The 18,966-nt window shown below is 35.0% G+C and overlaps 2 protein-coding genes across 3 annotated transcripts in view; one reads left to right on the forward strand and one right to left on the reverse strand.

Moving 5' to 3' along the window:
• The window catches only part of LOC107850688 (extensin), a 4,081-nt gene extending 3,353 nt beyond the window's left edge, over nucleotides 1-728 (forward strand). Inside the window, exon 2 of the mRNA XM_047401759.1 lies at nucleotides 650-728. Coding sequence (XP_047257715.1) covers nucleotides 650-728 — 79 coding nt within the window. The remainder of the gene's footprint in view (nucleotides 1-649) is intronic.
• Nucleotides 729-8,382: 7,654 nt separating this feature from the next.
• Nucleotides 8,383-18,966, reverse strand: part of LOC107850466 (clathrin interactor EPSIN 2) — a 13,985-nt gene continuing 3,401 nt past the window's right edge. The window contains exons 2-13 of one of the 2 annotated variants that reach the window (XM_016694999.2): nucleotides 17,266-17,360; nucleotides 16,968-17,019; nucleotides 15,497-15,576; nucleotides 15,235-15,313; nucleotides 14,930-15,013; nucleotides 14,677-14,822; nucleotides 12,170-12,514; nucleotides 11,702-11,797; nucleotides 11,354-11,616; nucleotides 10,439-10,641; nucleotides 9,358-10,312; nucleotides 8,383-9,278 (exon numbers count right to left, since the gene is read on the reverse strand). In XM_016694999.2, the coding sequence (XP_016550485.1) occupies nucleotides 8,806-9,278; nucleotides 9,358-10,312; nucleotides 10,439-10,641; nucleotides 11,354-11,616; nucleotides 11,702-11,797; nucleotides 12,170-12,514; nucleotides 14,677-14,822; nucleotides 14,930-15,013; nucleotides 15,235-15,313; nucleotides 15,497-15,576; nucleotides 16,968-17,019; nucleotides 17,266-17,300 (2,811 nt within the window). In that variant the 5' untranslated portion in view covers nucleotides 17,301-17,360 and the 3' untranslated portion in view covers nucleotides 8,383-8,805. The remainder of the gene's footprint in view (nucleotides 9,279-9,357; nucleotides 10,313-10,438; nucleotides 10,642-11,353; nucleotides 11,617-11,701; nucleotides 11,798-12,169; nucleotides 12,515-14,676; nucleotides 14,823-14,929; nucleotides 15,014-15,234; nucleotides 15,314-15,496; nucleotides 15,577-16,967; nucleotides 17,020-17,265; nucleotides 17,361-18,966) is intronic. The other variant, XM_016695000.2, reaches the window with a different exon arrangement.

The raw sequence follows: 18,966 nt of genomic DNA on the forward strand, positions 1-18,966 counted from the left end.
CCCCCCCTCCACCAGTATACATTTATGCCTCTCCACCACCTCCCACCCACTACTAAGTTCTTAAAGGAGCTTAGCCATTCTCCATAACCTATTAACTCCTTCTCATACATAATTGGCATGAAGCAATTTGTGTCTTCTTCTCTTGGGGTCATCTTGCACATTGTTATCATTGTATCTTCTTGGTGGAAGTGGCTTCAACAGCTCAATTCATTATTCATAGGAAGAAAATAATTTGTTAGTATGGTTCTTTGAGGTGTATCTGACTTTTGATATTTCAAAGGCTTTAATTTATTCATTTTCCATTAGTTATAACAACTTGTTTTGTGTATCTTCATGTGCTTCATGCACCAAATCAATAAAAGATGAACTTTGTTCTTTTTACGGTTTTGTCTTCCTCCCTTCGCAAACATGCTACAAAAAATATTAGTTATAGTAAATTGTTTTGCATATTTCGTAAAATATTTGAAGGGTTGGTGATTCTAAAAGCTTGAAGAATTATGTGTATAAAATCAGAATTATACTTTATATATTTTAAAAAATATATATACAATCAGAATGTATAATTTTGTATCATTTCGAATTGTACAATCAGAATGTATCATTCCGAATAGTGATTTTTTCATTAATGGTACAAGTATTGCATTTGCAGTGAAAATGGTACAGATACACATGAATTTTTACCTGAACTATGCAACATGCGAATAGATGGTGAAAGCTCAGGTAGATAAAGAGAACAGCTGATACGATGATAGTTCAGTTAGAAAAAGGAAAAACTGAAATTTGTGTTTTGTGACCATAAACTCTTAAAAAAGATAAGGACATAATTTATTATGTAGAAAAGTCTTCATATATATACAATAGAGAGTTCATTGTTCAAATGGTTGTGAAGGTTTATGAGAAGGCAGGCCAGCGTAATACATAAACGTGACCTTTACTTGGGTTCGGCTAGCATTTACGTTCTTCAATTTTGGGTGTGGAAAAGTAGGCATTAACACTTTATAAAGTTAAACAAGTAGACGCATGTATCCGACATGGCAGTTCGCCTGAGATACACTCGGACTGTTTTGTATTACGTAAGACACATAGTATGCCACAGAGAAAATCAGAGGGCATCGATATCAGCTAAGGCCAAGTTAAAGGACATCTTTATGCATTATTATTCTTTAATAAGAGGGAAAGGGCAAGAGAAGCAGGCAGCTCTCCGTCAACATGCTTGCTTCTTCTTCAGCTGCTTGTTCCGTGATTTTATTATATCACCTCTAATTAATTATTATAAATTATTTATATATTAAAAAAAATATTTAATAAAAAAGTAATATAGACATTTATAACGTGTTTGCTTCAACTGCTTCAATCGTAGCTTCATTAAATATCGCTCTAAATTAATTATTATGTGTCATCTGAGTATTAAAAATAATAATATTTGATAGAAAAGGTAAAAAATAATAGGAAATGATAATTACTCTCTAATAAGAGGGAAAGGGCAGGAGAAGCAGGCAGCTCTCCGTCAATATGTCTGCTTCTCCTGCCTGCTTCTTCTTCAGCTGCTTGTTCCGTGATTTTACTATATCACCTCTAATTAATTATTATAGGTCATTTATGTATTAAAAAATTAATAATATTTAATAAAAAAGTAAAATAAACATTTATGACGTGTTTGCTTTAGCTGTTTCAATCGTAGCTTCATTAAATATCGCTCTAAATTAATTATTATGTGTCATCTGAGTATTAAAAATAATAATATTTGATAGAAAAGGTAAAAAATAATAGGAAATGATAATTACTCTCTAATAAGAGGGAAAGGGCAGGAGAAGCAGGCAGCTCTCCGTCAATATGTCTGCTTCTCCTGCCTGCTTCTTCTTCAGCTGCTTGTTCCGTGATTTTACTATATCACCTCTAATTAATTATTATAGGTCATTTATGTATTAAAAAATTAATAATATTTAATAAAAAAGTAAAATAAACATTTATGACGTGTTTGCTTTAGCTGTTTCAATCGTAGCTTCATTAAATATCGCTCTAAATTAATTATTATGTGTCATCTGAGTATTAAAAATAATAATATTTGATAGAAAAGGTAAAAAATAATATGAAATGATAAATTAACTAAAGGGCAGGAGAAGCAGACAGCTCTCTGTCAACATGCCTGCTTCTTCTTCAGCTGCTTGTTCCGTGATTTTACTATATCACTTCTAATTAATTATTATAGATCATTTATGTATTAAAAATTAATAATATTTAATAAAAAAGTAAAATAAACATTTATGACGTGTTTGCTTCAGCTGCTTCAATCGTAGCTTCATTAAATATCGCTCTTAATTAATTATTATGTGTCATCTGAGTATTAAAAAATAATAATATTTGATAGAAAAGGTAAAAAATAATATGAAATGATAAATTAACTATTGATATTTTAAATGAACTTGACGACTTATATGAGGTCCACTTAAAAAAAAAATTACAAATATTTTTTATAGTAATTTTGTTATATCACTTTTAATTAGTACTTGATTTTATTATATCACCCCTAATTAATTATAATATGTTATTCACATATTAAAAATTAATAGTATTTAATAAAAAAAAGTAAAATAGGCATTTATGACATTTCTACTTCAACTGCTTCAATTATCTCCGTCAATATGTCTGCTTCTCCTGCTTATTTCATAAATTGCTTTCTTTGTGATTTTATTATGTCATCTCTAGTTAATTATTATAAGTTATTTATGTATTAGAAAATTAATAATATATACTCCCTCCGTCCCATTTTATGTGTCGCCATTTGACCGGGCACGGAGTTTAAGAAATAAGAAAAGACTTGATAATATTTACCAAATTGTCCTTTATCAAAAAATATGCTACTATCTTTTTTTTAATTAAGTGGGCCCAATAAGGGTAAAAGTGTAATTGTATTTTTAAATATTTACCAAATAAGGAAACATGACACTCTTTTTGGGATGGACTAAAAAGGAAATGATGACACATAAAATGGAACAGAGGGAGTAATAAAAATGTAAAATTACTCTCTAATAAGAGGGAATGGCAAGGAGAATGTAATACCCGTACCTTTTCCTAGCTAGAAATCGTCTCAAGAATGTTAGGACTTACTTTGAAATACAAATCTATCTTTTTACACGTAGTGTTTTTGAGATTTTCACTTTTTATCACGTGAAAAATTGAGTTAGCTTTCCAACGATACTAATTTCGTCCAAATCCGACATCAGACGAAGAAGTTATGGACATTTTACTCAGAACTGTCGGAATCGCCCAGGTGCGACGGCTCAGTTGGTGGACCGCCAAATTAGTGACGGACCACCACTTGGACTGTCACAGCCAAGGCTGAAGGATCCCATTCTGGATAAGGCCTGACGGTCAAGTTGACGGAACACCACAAAAGTGACGGACCACCACCTTGACCGTCACACCCAAGTTAGTTAAGCCATGTTCTGGATAAGGACTAACAGACGAGTTGATAGACCGTCAAAGTTGTGACGGACACTCAGCCAAGCCGTCAACCCTTATCCAGTGAATCCAATTTCTGGGTCACGCCTGACGGGCTAAATGACGGTCCACCAAGAGTCTGACGAACCGTCAGATGGACCATCACACATCACGTTCAGTTTATTTCCAGGTCGTTTTAATAGGGATATTTTGGTACTTATCACCCGCCTATATATATACCTAGATAAGTTCGAATTCAACCATTACTCTCATTATTATTTCACAAACAAAAACTAGGATTTCTCTCTAAATTAAATCTTCAAGACCAAGACTCAATCTTCTTCAAGAATCAAAGGATTTCAAATCCTTCCAGTTCAAAAACATCAAGAACCTTGAGTCAGGTATGTGTAGTGTTCATCTATGGACCCCTTTCGTTCATAGAGTTCAAGAACCATGATTTTAAATGAGAAACTTTGATTTCCTTGTTGCTACGTGATGTTGTTCATGTTAATGATCATTGTGTAAGCTTCAGAATATTAATTTAAGTTGATTTCCATGATGTATGCATGCTTGCAGATAAAACTCATGAATTGGGTGGTTCAAAATGATTAAAGTTGTTGAGAAATCCTATGCCCCAAAGTGTGCATGAAAGATGTTTGTAAAAATGCCTAGAATGCTAAAAATCATGTTCCCATGACCCCATAGTATTTAAATGACAAGCTATGTAAACTCTTAAGATGATTCCACATGAACTTCCATGCTATTTATATGTGTTGCTAGTATGATTATGAAATGAACATGATATTAAGGTTGTGCAAGTACTTCCATGTGACATGAAATCCTTTCTATGTAATACATAGTTGATAACCATGCTTAGTATGAAATTTCTTATGTACGATATTATGAATTGTGGACTCAAATCTTGTGATCAAGTCATGTCATGTGTGTCAGTTTCCTTCCATCGAGTCCTGGGGTATTCGTACCTGAAAAACATAGTTGTGTGCCTAGAGTCATGTCATGTTGTCACAATCATCCCAGTCAAGCTACAATCCATAGAACTCAGTCAGTCATGTGACTCAGGAAACCTCAAGAAAACTCATGATCTCAGTTAACTCTCAAACAATAGTACTATTTCGTCAGTCAATGGATGTCAGTGATTCAGTCGATGTAAAGTCAGTTAAAATCATGTTCAGTCTCTTCAGATGAGAGTAGAAGTTAGCACCGAGTGAACCCAAGGATGGGAACTCACCTACCAGTTTAGGGTGTGATTCTTAGCAGTCATCCTCGTGTTTCAGAACTACGTAGCCAGCGTAGGTTGAGACATCTTAACCCGTCAGATTAGGGTTGATGGGGTGGCTTAACCCGTCAGTTTAGGGTCCCACCGTTCTCACCTTGAGTACCTGCCAGATAAGGGTCACTCACAACTGTCCTTACTAGTGGCGTGGTATTAACACCTCTCCAGTCGGGGCAGAGATTGGACCCCAACCTAGCTATATGTGTTATTGGGGCATGTCCGTTAAACAACTACTTCCCACAGTTTCAGACTCAGTCTCAGTAAAAGAACTCATACTGTTCTTCAGATATCCGTACACCAGGACTGTTATATACAGTCAAATCTCAGTTATAGTATAGAAATCATACAGTTCTATCAGATTCAGGACTGTCAGATACAGTCCCTCATGCTATCAGAACTACAGTTTAAGCCATGTATTAGCGTACAGATTTAGCTATCACGTATTCACGATCTCAGTTACTATGTATGTATATTTACACTCTTACGTTCATATCAGTCAGTTAGTTAGAATTATTCATGCTTGTAAACCCTTTGCATTAGCCTACCTCACTCGTATACTCAGTACTCCAGTTGTACTGACGCATTTGCGTTATGGTGCTTTCTTTTCATGTTACACCGTAGGTTCAGGGACACGAGTTCCAAACCAGCAGTAGCATTCGCATTCAGCACACAGAGTTGCAGTGAGTCCTCTTCATTAGAGGACGATATTACTTGATTTATCCATTTATTATTTAAGTTAGCTTTCAGTTTACGGAGTTAGTTGGAGACATGTTCCTTCAACTCCTTATTCAGACAATACTTAGAGGTTTTCAGATTTAGTTCAGATTTGATTCAGATTTTAGTTATTTTGGGTACTTGTTACCCACATGGATGTCATGTTTTGACAGTTTCTTTATTCAGTTGAACCTTATGGCCTATTGTTCATGTTTTTCGCATTTTACAAGTATATTATGCAGTGTACAGGTACAGATATCAGTCATGGATTAGCTTGTGGTCCTTCGGGGTCATAAGCACCGTGTAGCATTTCGGTTCAGAAAATCGGGGTGTTACAGAGAAGCAGGCAGGTCCCCGCCAACATGCCTGCTTCTCCTGCCTGCTTCATAAGTTACTTCCTCCGTAATTTTTTATTATATCATCTCTACTTAATTAGTATAAGTTATTTATATATTAGAAAATTAATAATATTTAATAAAAAATTAAAATAGATATTTTTGACATTTTTGCTTCAGTTGTTTCGCCCATAATTTGACTCTATCACCCATAATTAATTATTATAAGTCATTTAAATATTAAAAAATTATTATAAATTCATCTAAGTATTAAAAAATTAATAATATTTAATGTTAAATTTACTTGATGTTTTATATGAGACCCATTTAATTTTTTTCGCAAGTATTTTTTATAGTAATTTTGTTGTATCACTTCTAATTAAACATAGCTGTTTCGTTGTTTCAATCTTGATTTTACTATGTCACTCCTAATTAATTATTAGGGAAAAGAATACTCTATAACACTTTTTAAAACAAATTGCCCAAGTTTAAAAATTTTTCAAAAAGTGGCCCTATTTCCGTTTTATAGTCATTTTCTAATTTGGGTCATTTTGGTCTACGTAGTCCATATACAGTTTACATACAATACTGATACAGTCTATATACAATACTGATACAGTATTCAGCTTGGGCAATTCGACCCTTTTAAAAATATTTTAATTTTTTTTCTATAAATTTTTTAACTGATCAGATATTCTGTTTTTTTTTATTTTTTAAAAATTATAATTAAATTATATAAAAATGATATAATTGTTAAATAGAATATGTATCTATATAAAATATATGTATAGAAATTGTATAGTTCTATCAAATTTGTATATGTATAAAATATATATAAAAAATATATAGAAAGTGTGAAAATTATATAATTGTTGTATAAAATGTGTAAGAATAATGTACAGTTATTGTATAAATTGTGTGTCAAAACTGTAAAATTTTCATATAGAATATTTATATGTATAAGATATGTATAGAAATTGAATAGAAGGTGTGTAGAAACGGTATAGAACAAGTCAGTAAATTGAAATAGCTAGAAAGTGAAATTTAAATTTCATGGTCATTTTCATGAAAATAGTTTAATTTGAAGTGTCGTTTCTATCATTTCCCCTAATTATTATGACTATTTGAGCATTGTATTAATTAATAATATTTGATAAAAAAAAAAGTAAAATAGCTATAAAATGATAAGTTAATCAAAAAAAATTACAAATATTTTTTATAGTAATCTTGTTATATCACTTCTAATTAGTTGTTGTGAGTCATTAAGACATATCTGCTTCGCTGCTTCAATCGTAACTTTACCATATCATTCATAATTAATTATTATGTTTATCTAAGCATTATGACACTTAAATTGAAATAGAAAAAAAATATTATACATCACAATAATTTAAAACTTAAATTATTTAAAAAAATGTGATTGACTATTAATGCCACAAAAATTTGGATAACGAGAGCGATATATATTATTTGAAAATTACATTAAAAAATATTATAAATTACAATAATTAACAGCTTAAAATATCTATAAAAAAAATCTATTATATATTTTTTAAAAATATTATAAATCACAATAATAGAAATAAATTTTTAAAAAAACATTTGTTGGGTCCGGGCCTTGCCCGGGCTATTAATAACTAGTATCTTACAAGAATTGGAGGACAGAAACAATATAATTACTGTCATATATGCCAAGGAAGACTGTTGTCCAGCTTCTCTATGAGTACTAGAGTTGGGAGTTTGGAAGAATGACTATATGTAATTACCTCATGGCCTAAATTCCTCCACTTTACTTGAGAATATATATTACTTTTGGTGCAGGGCTGAAGAGTATTGGAGTAACTGGTAGTTGCCTTTTGTTGTAGGATAATATAGATATAGATATTTGAAGGGAATGCAATATGTAGGACAGTATACATATCATGTTTGTTTTGTTTTAATTGTATTAAAATATATTGTATAACATGATTTGATTTCACGGTAAGGTAACCACTCATTTTGTGGTATCGCTTATTACCTTATATATTTTCTCATTTTACCTTTACCTAGTATTTAATAATTCTCTCTTATTTTTTTTATTGTAGCTCTATATGTGTCCTATCTTTCAAATTATTAACGTATGAGATTATGTAACGACATGAAATAATACAATCTGCCAAACATTACAATATGATGATGTATTATAAAATAACACATACAACAATCCAAAAAGAATAATATTATAAATATGTATCAGATATATGGATCGAAGTCTAATGCCTATCTTTTCAATTTTGGCAACATATAAAAGTGTTTATGGGTTTGGGGTAAGAATCGAAGTTGTTTCCAATGAAGAAGAAATACAATGATAATTTTACCCGCAATAATACGTGCAAAAGGGAATTTAATTATAATGCATTGTGACTATCAGAGTAGCATTAATTTAAAAGGTATGATACAGTAGCCCTTCCGAGCGAATCTATCTCTGAGACCTCATTATGTGGTAAAGGCCCACTACTCTCCCACATAAATGATAAAGTGGGTAACCTTCAATTATTCACAATCACAAGGAAAGAAATTGACTTGCACATGATGTTTAACCATTGAAGAGTATCAACAAAAGGAAAATTGTGAAGCTTACAAATTACCGAAGAATAGTCAAATACATAAGTTCAGCAAAAGTAGGTGTACAATTTCAATGATCGCGAGTTCAAAAAATTCTACACGTGTATATATGGATCAAGTGGCAAAAAGAGGAACACCGGAGACAGGTGATCCTCGAGTTTATACAAAGGCACAACAGAAAAAACATTATGAAGGGTCTTGCAAGCAATGTTTGACCCCAGATGGTAATGCAATCGCAGAACAACATTGAAGAAGGAACCAACATGTACTCTCCTATAACTTTTATCCTGCAAAACTAAACACACCCAAGAAAGTATCAACTCTACAACAGAGGGTGAGTTCAATAGGCTTACCGACTAGAAAACATTCCGGATATTATGACACAAAGGTTTCTTACTTTCAGAATTGGGCTAAATTTTATTGGTATCCTCCACCATATGGTTGTTGGCCATAGGGACCCATGCCCATCCGGGGATTGTAACCTCCCTGCATAGGAGCTCCAGGTCCTTGAGGAAATCCAGAAGGCTGTTGCATCTGATATCCTTGACCCTGAAATCCTTGACCCATGTTCATTCCCATGGGTCTATTCATCCCCATGCCATAAGGCTGGTTTGCTCCTCCATATGCTCCCATGCCAGGACCCCCTGCAGGGCCACCACCAGCCATACCCATACCACCCATGCCCATGCCCATACCGGAACTTACCATTGGGTTTGATGGAGGCCGTAGTGAACCTGCACCAGCTCGGCCAACTCCGCTACCTGAGCCCATTGCTTTGCCCATGTTAATAGTTGATATCACGGGTGCTGTACTGGGTTTCTCCATCCTTTTCTCCTTGCGATTAATAGCATCAAAATCAACTCCAATATCAGCTAATGGATTTGTTTTAGCTGCATAAACAAAAATTGCAACGTCATAAAGAGGGGAAAAGAAAAGATATTTGCATAGATTACAAAAGAAAACACCTACATCCAGAAATGTTCAAATTGACCAGTCCACGGCTCAATGTATCTGCCCAAACAGTAGACTTCGTCTCGAATTTGTCTTTGGCGGGTTGGGTGCCAACGAGAGCTGTTGAAGCTGGAGTAGTTTGTGTCAGCACTAGGGCATTACTTGTCTGAGTTTGTGAAGATTGAAGCATTTGCGAAGGCATGTGGGATGCAGCAGTTGGCTGTGAAAGGTAGGGTTGTCCAGCAGATGTTTGACCCAATTGGTTACCAAATGGAGCTGTAGATCCTAATCCTGTGTTGTAACCTCCAGCATTGGCATTGCTCTGCATAGAGGAGCCAGCAGGAACCTGATAACCAGACTGTGGATAGAAACCTGGTGCGGAGTGGAAACCTGATGTGGGTTGACCACTTGTGGGTACAAAACCAGTCTGTGGTGCTTGACCAGGTTGAGCTGGATAACCTCCAAAAGATGGAGAATTGTTTGCTTGACCAGAAAAGCCCACTGGAGATACAGTTTGACCTTGAATTGGGAAACTAGTTTGTGGCGACTGTTGGCCAGGTTGAGCTGCAAAACCTGTCAGTGCCCCAGCCTGGCCAGGAGGTGCCATGTAACCTGTCTGTTGTGTAGTTGGTCCACCATAAGACTCAAAACCTGTCTGTGTTGCAGGTTGGACACTCGGGATTGCATGATCATTAGGAGGTGAAGGACCAGATGGTGGGAGGATATCAGCCAGTATATCGATCTCCTGGTTGGAGGTGGACAGCTCCTGCTGAGCATATTGCACATTAGTAGGAGCAAACTGACTATATGCTGCACTTGACACCTCAGCACCCTGAGGGACTGATTGAGGAAGCTCAGGGCTTTGATTTGAATTAGGATGGAAAGATGAAGTAGTGTTCTGCACATGAGTTTGCACATTGTTATTCGAGGTCACAGCCCTGAAAGGACCATCACCAAAGGGATCCTCGAACATCTGTAAGAAAAGCACATATTTCATTCAGCAAGTAAATTGCAGAAGGGCAGAATTGTAAATGTTGCAACACAACACATATAGTTAAGACATTAGAAGTCCTTGCACTGTGGATTTTGGTTTATCCACCTGGTTAGAGCCGGTAGACACTGATGATGCTTCCCCAAACATGGTCTCAGCGCCAGTAGTCCCAGACGGATTAACCTCAGAGGCACTCGAACCTGCAGGTACAAGGGCTAACGCGTTGGAGAACGGATCAGCTAAGGAGCCAAGAATATCCATTTCGCTGCCGGAAGTAGTTGATACAGGACCATTTGATGGAGCTGGGGCTGCTGCTCATACAAAAGAAAAATTTCTTGCATTACAATGATAAACAGATCATCACTTAAACCATTTGAGAAGCACCTGGTAAACAACGCTCAATAGATAAAGATTAATCTGGTCACAAGGAGTCTGTAATCAATATGTACCACATTTGCAGAGCAGATAGAAGAGAATGAGGTTCTAAAATGTGATATTAAGGGACTCTTCACCTCTACTAATACATCCCATTGTGTATAAAAAACCTCATTTGTGTGCTTGGATTTCAAAATATAATTTTCACTCACTTCATAGAAACAGTCAAGTGTCATCACAAAATAGGCACCTGAGATATCAAAATTTGCTGCAGTGAATTATAGCCAACTATAAACCCCTTTATGCAGCTTCTATCCTATCATATTGTGTCTGCTTAAGCTTCCATATTAATCACGAATAAGAAAGGCTAGAGGGAATCTTTTTGTCCAAGTTCCCTAGTACAGAGTAAAATTCCTTCAAGATTTTCCTTGTTTAGGAATTTAGGGCTGAACATTTAGCCACTTTTCTCCAGAATTATTTCCTTTAATATTGTGAACAAAAAGTCGCAGTTACTGAACACAAAATGGAAAAGCAGTAGCTCCTCATTACCACCAAAAGTTTTGAAAATACTTAGTGCCAGTAATAAACTTAAAACATTAAGCACTAATTTGGCAATTGCTTTTCTGGCACTAGTGGGAGTCATTTTACCTGCTCCTGAAAAAGATGCACGGGGATCAAACTCATCGAAACTCTCAACAACCTTGTTTTCTGGTGGTGGAGCAGTGGCTGCTGCTGGAGGTGGTGGTGAAGTAGTAGCTGCTGCTGGAGCTGGTGGTGAAGTAGTAGCTGTGGCTGGAGCTGGTGGTGGATCAGTAGCTGGTGCGGAAGCGGCCATAGTAGCTGGGCCTGGACTGGCACTTGCATGAGGTGAAGAAGATTTGGGTGCAGATGCGGAAGAAGTTTCTACATCCCTTTTGACATAGGATAATAAAGATCAATATAAACATTTCAACGAAACAAATGAGAAAATAAAGGATCCTTCTTCACAACTATTACCTTTCACTATGTGTTGGGCTGCGTGAACCACCAACAGCTTCCTCATAACTAGGAGGTGCACTAAGGTTTTGTTCTGAAAACCTCCTTTCAAGCGGCCTACTCACAACAGTTAAATCGCAAATGTAAATCTTGTCAAATAAATAAGACCATTTGACCATTGCCTAATTAAAACAATATTTAATGAAAAAATATATAACTAATTGGGCACACTAATAACACCATCCATCTTGAGAGCAAGCCTCAGCCCTTGCATCAATTCCTTTGTTGGTCATGAAGATCAAAGTAATGCATTACGGGCAAGGATCAGAGCTTTAATAAATGTGCCGAAATAATGCACATCAATTTCAGAGTAACAGCAAAAGAAAATACCCTAGTCTGCAGAATCCTATTCATTCTCAGAATCGTCTAGCTAGTAACAAATTACCAAAATCTTGCCCTTATTTAAACAAAAAAGGTGAGAAGACAAACCTAGAAGAATATTGACCATCATCATCATTGGTTTGCTCCCTGTACCGGTCAGAACTTCTACTTCTTGATCCATAACTATAATCATCAACACTTCGACTTCTTCCACGATAATCATCATCCTTATGTCCATCTCGGCTGTGCTCATCATAATCTCTACCATAGCGATCCCCATCACGGCTGTTGGAGTCTCCATATCTGCCATATCTGTCCTCATCTCTGTAGCCCCATTCCCTTTCTCTCCCATACCCATTTCTTTCTTCATCTCTGCCTCCATAACGATCCTCATCAAATCTGTCACCATATCCTCCTGGACGATACATACCGCCAGCTGATGTGTTGCGGAATCTATCAAGATGATAAAAATTTTCAGAACACATTACCATTGTAAACAGTACGCCAATTAACTTAGGAATGAAATGGCTACAGTTGTCATCAGAACATAATCATATATATAGCTTCAGAACAGTCATTGGTATAGCTAATTTTTCTTAATCTTACTAAATTTACAAGAAATTAATTCCTTTCACAAGAAATTACATAATCATATTGTCATGTCCATTAATCCAGATAGCTAGAACTTGAGCTTTTCAACAAGCTGATTCTAATTCTCTTTCAGAAATATCATAAATTCTTGTCATCCCTTAATAAAAGATGAAGCTTGTAAAACATGCATTTCTGAAATATTGATGCTGCTGATATCTGATAGGCAAATTCTAGGACCCATTTGGCCACAAAAAGATCAAGTAATTTTTGGGAAAAAACTTGGCAAAAAATGTTTGGCCAAGCAAGTTGACATTTTTTGGCAAAACCCCAAGATCCCAAAAACTAGAAAAAAACTAGTTTTTGAGCCAAAATCTACTTTTTGGATATTTTTACAACTTTAAAAGTTATCCCAAACTTTTAAATTTTATAAAAACACCCCACTATTTATTAATCCCATCTTCATGTGGTCCGATCTCATGGTTACTCCTTTTAATGTCCCTATGAAACCAATAATCAATATGGCCTTAACATTGTCTGCTCCAAATAATTCTGGAATACTCCCCCTTTTTCTCTATTAAAGGGTGCTTTGTATATTGGAGGACCCTTTCATTTGTGCATTACACATTACCAATTGCCGGAATTGAAGATCAAGTCCTTATAATCTATGACAACAACAACAACAACAACAAACCCAGTTTATTCCCACATAGTGAGGTATGGGGAGGATAAGATGTACGCAGTCCATACCACTACCTCCGGAGAAGTCCTTATAATCTATGGGTTAAATTTTATCACGGAATATGTTCGGTATAAAATTATAATACAAATACGTTTATTATAAAATGATAATACAAACTTACGAGTACTTCTAATAGTTTTTAGGACTTATGGGTATATATCACATTTCTTAAAAAAGTGATATTTTTTCCTAATACTATGGCCAAACACATGGTAGAACTTCAGTAAAAAATGACTTGCCAAAAAAATTTGGGAATCTATGGCCAAACGCTAGCCTAGTACTGGCAAGACTTATTAAAGTCAAAATTATCATTCAGCTCACTTTCCAAAGCAAATTAAGGGACCAGCGAACTTCCAATAGGTACATCTGAAGACAAAATTACTTATATAAACAGGACATAACATAAAGACATATATTGGGTACAGATACTGGATGCACAAGTAGCATGTGAAAAGAATCTTATTTTTCGGATAATGGCTCAATTGAATTAGTCATTCAGGAATATTGAGCAAACACAGCATGTAGACACTAGACAGATGTTTCGTCTCAAATATAGAAGATTGAGAAAATCTTATGTTAGTAATGTATGTAAGTTTGAATTGAAGACACCATGGGAAGTGTGCACTGTTTTATGTGGTGACAATCTCATTTGAACTAAGGAAAACATTGGTACCGGTGCCAGTAATTTGAAGTACAGAAACAAACTAGGGAGAGAATATAAAGATATATGCTAGCAAATAAAGTAAGATGTAGTCTTACGAAAAGAATACTTATAAAGGGGCTGAAGTACAACTCCTTAGTACTTTTTAGAAATTTTTTTGTTCGGGGGAGGGGTGCGGTTGGTCAAAGGCGAAAAGACCGTAAAGGCACCTTTGGTTGTAGGGGATTTATGCAGAAAAATGCAATGAAAGCACTCACCCTAGCAGAAAAAAGAAGAAAAGAATTTTATACAAGAGACAAATTTAAACACAAACAACAATGATATGTGTATGTGAATTAACATATAATTTTGACGGCAATATCTATTATTGATGCCCTTTAAACGAAGAAAGGTTTTTGTTGTCCCGTGCTCCTAGCCTGAGCTGCACCTCAGGTGCAAATCTTAGGAGCATCTCAAGCAGCCATTTGAATACACCACATGGAAGAGGGAGGGGGGGGGAGCGAGAAATGTGAAGTCTAAAATTCATAGTTGTGGAAGAACTATATACATGACTGGATGCAGAAGAGCTTAATATGACTGAAGCAGTATTTCTGTAGAGAACCAACTGGACTGAGTTATACTTACTTGTCCCTATTAGAAGCTGCCTTTTGGCGAACTTCCTGAATTCTCTCCTTATCATTAACAAGAACCACAAGGCTCTGAGATTTCTTTCTGACATTGCATCCCTGGTCTCTCCCACTGGAGTCGATATATTGAAAATCAGACAGTGTCTGGGCAAAGAGAAGATGAAGACAGTACTTCATTATTTTCCCAGATTCCACAAGTTGACATAATATCCCATAAGACTAACAAATTTAACGAGCATGAAAAAACTTACAGATATTTGGTAAGCACGTTCCCGTATATCATCTATGACACGTTCAGACCCATGGGCTACCATATATTCCAACACAGTTAAACCCTGAAACTCATAGTCAGACATTAGATATAGGATTTTTAGTGAGGCACTTTTTCATCTAGTATTCATTAAAATGCATGAAAGCAAGCAATCATGTTGTATATATCTTTTTCCTACAAAGAGGACAGTGGTAACATTGAACAGTGTCAGATTCAGGAAATATGATCAGACATAAGAAGTGGAAACTTAGCTAGACAGAGCAAACAAATTCAACAAAAACAAACCTTGTAAACATGACGCCAATTTTTTCCAGTATCATTGATGCGCTTCCAGATCACAGACATAATCATTTGGTACTCGTGACTGCAAAATTTCAACAAATGAATCTCACATACAGATAGTAAGTAAATAAATACATACATACATACATACATACATATATATATATATATAGAGAGAGAGAGAGAATTTTCTCCAACCACGTGGATAGAGGGAGCTAAGTATATCGGATGCCCTTTTATCACAACTAAAATGAGTTATGCTTACTAGTTTCTTGAAGCCTGAGCAATATCTGCAAGAAGTGATCCATGAGGACCCCAGGGCTCATTGCTAGTCGCATCTAGAACCTTCAGAGAAACAAAAAGAAATATAATCAAATCATTGGAAATGGTATCTTCAACTTCTACACATTTGAAAACTTCACCTTCCAACAGACAACATATTAGACACCAAAAATTTGAAAACGCAGTCCATCAAAGAGAGATGAGAAGTGAGATTTTCATGTATCAACTTTGAGCACTTATTCAGCAGCAAGCAAATGAAACTTGTGCATGCAATTAGGCTTGTCAGGGGGCTTGGGGCAGCAGTAGGATAACAGTACAAATCACAAGCTAAGAAACCCAACCACAGAAAAACAACTTAAAGACAACCACAAACCAGAACGGCTACCTATGCTGGAACTACAAGGAAGAATCAAATATTGCAGAAGATTCAAATTATGAAAAGGTCTTTTACTTCTGCTTATATCTCATCGTTATATCAGTTTTTTCGCTTGAAACTGGTAACTTTATATCAATATGTATTCGATGAACTCAAAATAGATTTGCTACTGCCATATCTTTTCTACTTTTGGAAAAAAGAGAGCAAGAACTCGTGGTTTCAACACTGTTAAAGCTATTCACATACTTAAAGTGGCATAAAATAGAATCGTCTCACAAGAAAGGCTAGCTAAGGTGACTAGGTATATTTGATGTGGAATTAGAACAAGGATTTCAAAAGTAATATGCTCTACTTGCATCAAGGTATGACACTCTGCTCCAGGCAACATGCCTTCTCAGCAAATATAAGTGTGTCTCACGTGGACGTTAAAACTCATTGATGATTGGAACATCCAAGGAGAATGCAGTTTTTCCTCAAAATAACTTACATTCTCTTTCAAAGCCAAAGATTAGAGAACCTCTATTCCATGAATCAATAAAGCGAACTCAAAGTCTAACTGTGTAAGAGGCCAATACGACTATCTAATATCTATATTAGTTCTTCACCTTGGAACGTCTCATTGATATAAAGGATTTGACCATCTCTTTTTAGCAGTTATTCACCATGAATTCTTCTTTTATATTTTGAGACGCTTATGATGTTGCTTTCCAAACAACTCTACTACAAAAATTTCTCAAAGGATCAGAACTAAAATGCACTTCTTCGACACGTCGGTTTTGCACTCTTTGCCTTCAAAGAAGTTACTAGCAACCCTGACCCTTACACAAGATTTGAAGTATTTTTAATTTTTAAGCAATGTTAACCAACGTGTATTACACTACAGTACACGTATATCAAGGCGTTTCAAAAGTGGGATTATGATGACGTAGGTCTATCCCTGTCATATATTGACCTAAGTTAAATAAAGTCTTTGACTTTTTGGTTAAAACAACATATTATGGCACTGCAGGAATATGAAATGCATTGCACTGACAAAAAGGACAGAAAAATAAGAAAGAGATGAGCAAATAGAACTTACTTTTTGTTCTATTGAAGGGACCTTAAGAACCTTTTTATTCACCCCTCTCTTACTGCAAGGAAAGAGTGAAAACAACAATTGGCATATAAACAAAAGATCCAAAGAGAACAAATTAACTATATTGCATGAACTCTTCAAAATACAGCCTGGTGCATATTGGATCCTCCAGAAACTATGCATTTTTGGAGGACCCGACACAGATGGTGCAGCATTTTCGAGGAGCCGAGCAACACAGCAAGTCAAAGACTATCGCAATGCCTGTTATTTGGAAATGTAGGATTGAAATTATAAAACTTACAGGTCCCGCACGGTTTGATCAAATGCTTTCTTCATTTCGATATTGTATGTTTAGCAGCCAGACACTCTGTAAATTAGGCACCCCTCAAGTGATGTCTGCGGAAACAGAATAAACTTAATTATATCCCAGCACCCTCTTTATCCTACCACCAAACAACATCAATGCTTTCACTTTCCATCATAACCAAACGAACCAAATGAACCCTTAATGATTATTTCAGTATCAATCAATTAATCAACTACTCCTCAATCTCAAATTAGATAGGGATCAACTATATAAAACGTTCTTTGTCTACAACAAATTTACAATCGAAACAATACCAAAAATATTGTGGAAAAATCATAAGCAAATCACTCAACAAGCATAAACTCATAATTCAAGCGCCAACAAAGTTCCACACTTCATTTCCAAAACCATTCAAATCACGACAACCGTAGATCATAGGGAACAAATATGATCTGAATTACAGAAAAAGGAACAAATGTGAACTGAACCAATCTCAACACATCAACTAATAGCTCAACTTATCCAACAACAAATCTACAATCGCAATGATTTCAAAAATCCAAAGCAGCATGAACCCAGAATTCCATTGAACTAAATATATATATGTAATTTTTTTTCAATCGCCAACAAAAAATTACTTCATTTCTACAACAATTCAAATCACAAAAATCGTAAAATCCACAAATATGATCTGAATGACACAAAAATGAACAAACATGAGCTGAACCAATCTCAACATATAAAGTAATAGCTCAAATTCGTTAAGCATCAACCACATAAAATGTTCTATTAGCCGCCAACAACGAATCAACAATCGCAACGATTTCAAAAATCCAAAGCAGCGTAAACCCACACTTCCATTGAACTCAATATACACATATATATTTTTTTCAATCGCCAACAAAAATTCACTTCATTTCTACAACAATTCAAAACACGGAAAATAATCTGAATTACAGAAAAAGGAACAAATGTGAGCTGAACCAATCTCAACACATCATCAACTAATAGCTCAAATTTGTTAAGGATCTAATTAGCCATAATTGCAAAGATTTCAAAAATCCAAAGCAGCGTAAACCCAGAATTCCATTGAACTAAATATATATAAATATTTTTTTTGTCAATCGCCAACAAAAATTCACTTCATTTCTATAACAAATCAAATCACAAAAATCATAAAATCTATAAATAATCTGAATTACAGAAAAGGGAACAAATGTGAGCTGAACCAATCTCAACAAATCAACTAAGCTCAATTTAGTAAACGATCAACCATATAAAATGCTCTACTATCCAACAACGAATCAAAAATCACAACGATTTCAAAAATCCAACGCAGCGTAAACCCAGAATTCCATTGAACTAAATATACATATATTTCAATTTTTTTCAATCGCCCAAAAAATTCACTTCATTTCTAAAACAATTCAAATCACGAAATCTGAATTACACAAAAATGAACAAATGTGAGCTGAACCGATCTCAACAAATCAACTAATAGCTCAAATTAGTTAAGGATCAACCATATAAAATGTTCTATTATCCAACAACGAATATATACATATATATATTTTTTTCAATCGCCAACAAAAATTCACTTCATTGCTAAAACAATTCAAATCACGAAAATCGTAAAAAAACTATAAATAACCAGAATTACAGGAAAGTTAACAAATGAACTAAATATATTCACTT

The sequence above is a fragment of the Capsicum annuum genome, chromosome 12 (assembly GCF_002878395.1).
Source record: "Capsicum annuum cultivar UCD-10X-F1 chromosome 12, UCD10Xv1.1, whole genome shotgun sequence".
Lineage (NCBI taxonomy): Eukaryota > Viridiplantae > Streptophyta > Magnoliopsida > Solanales > Solanaceae > Capsicum > Capsicum annuum.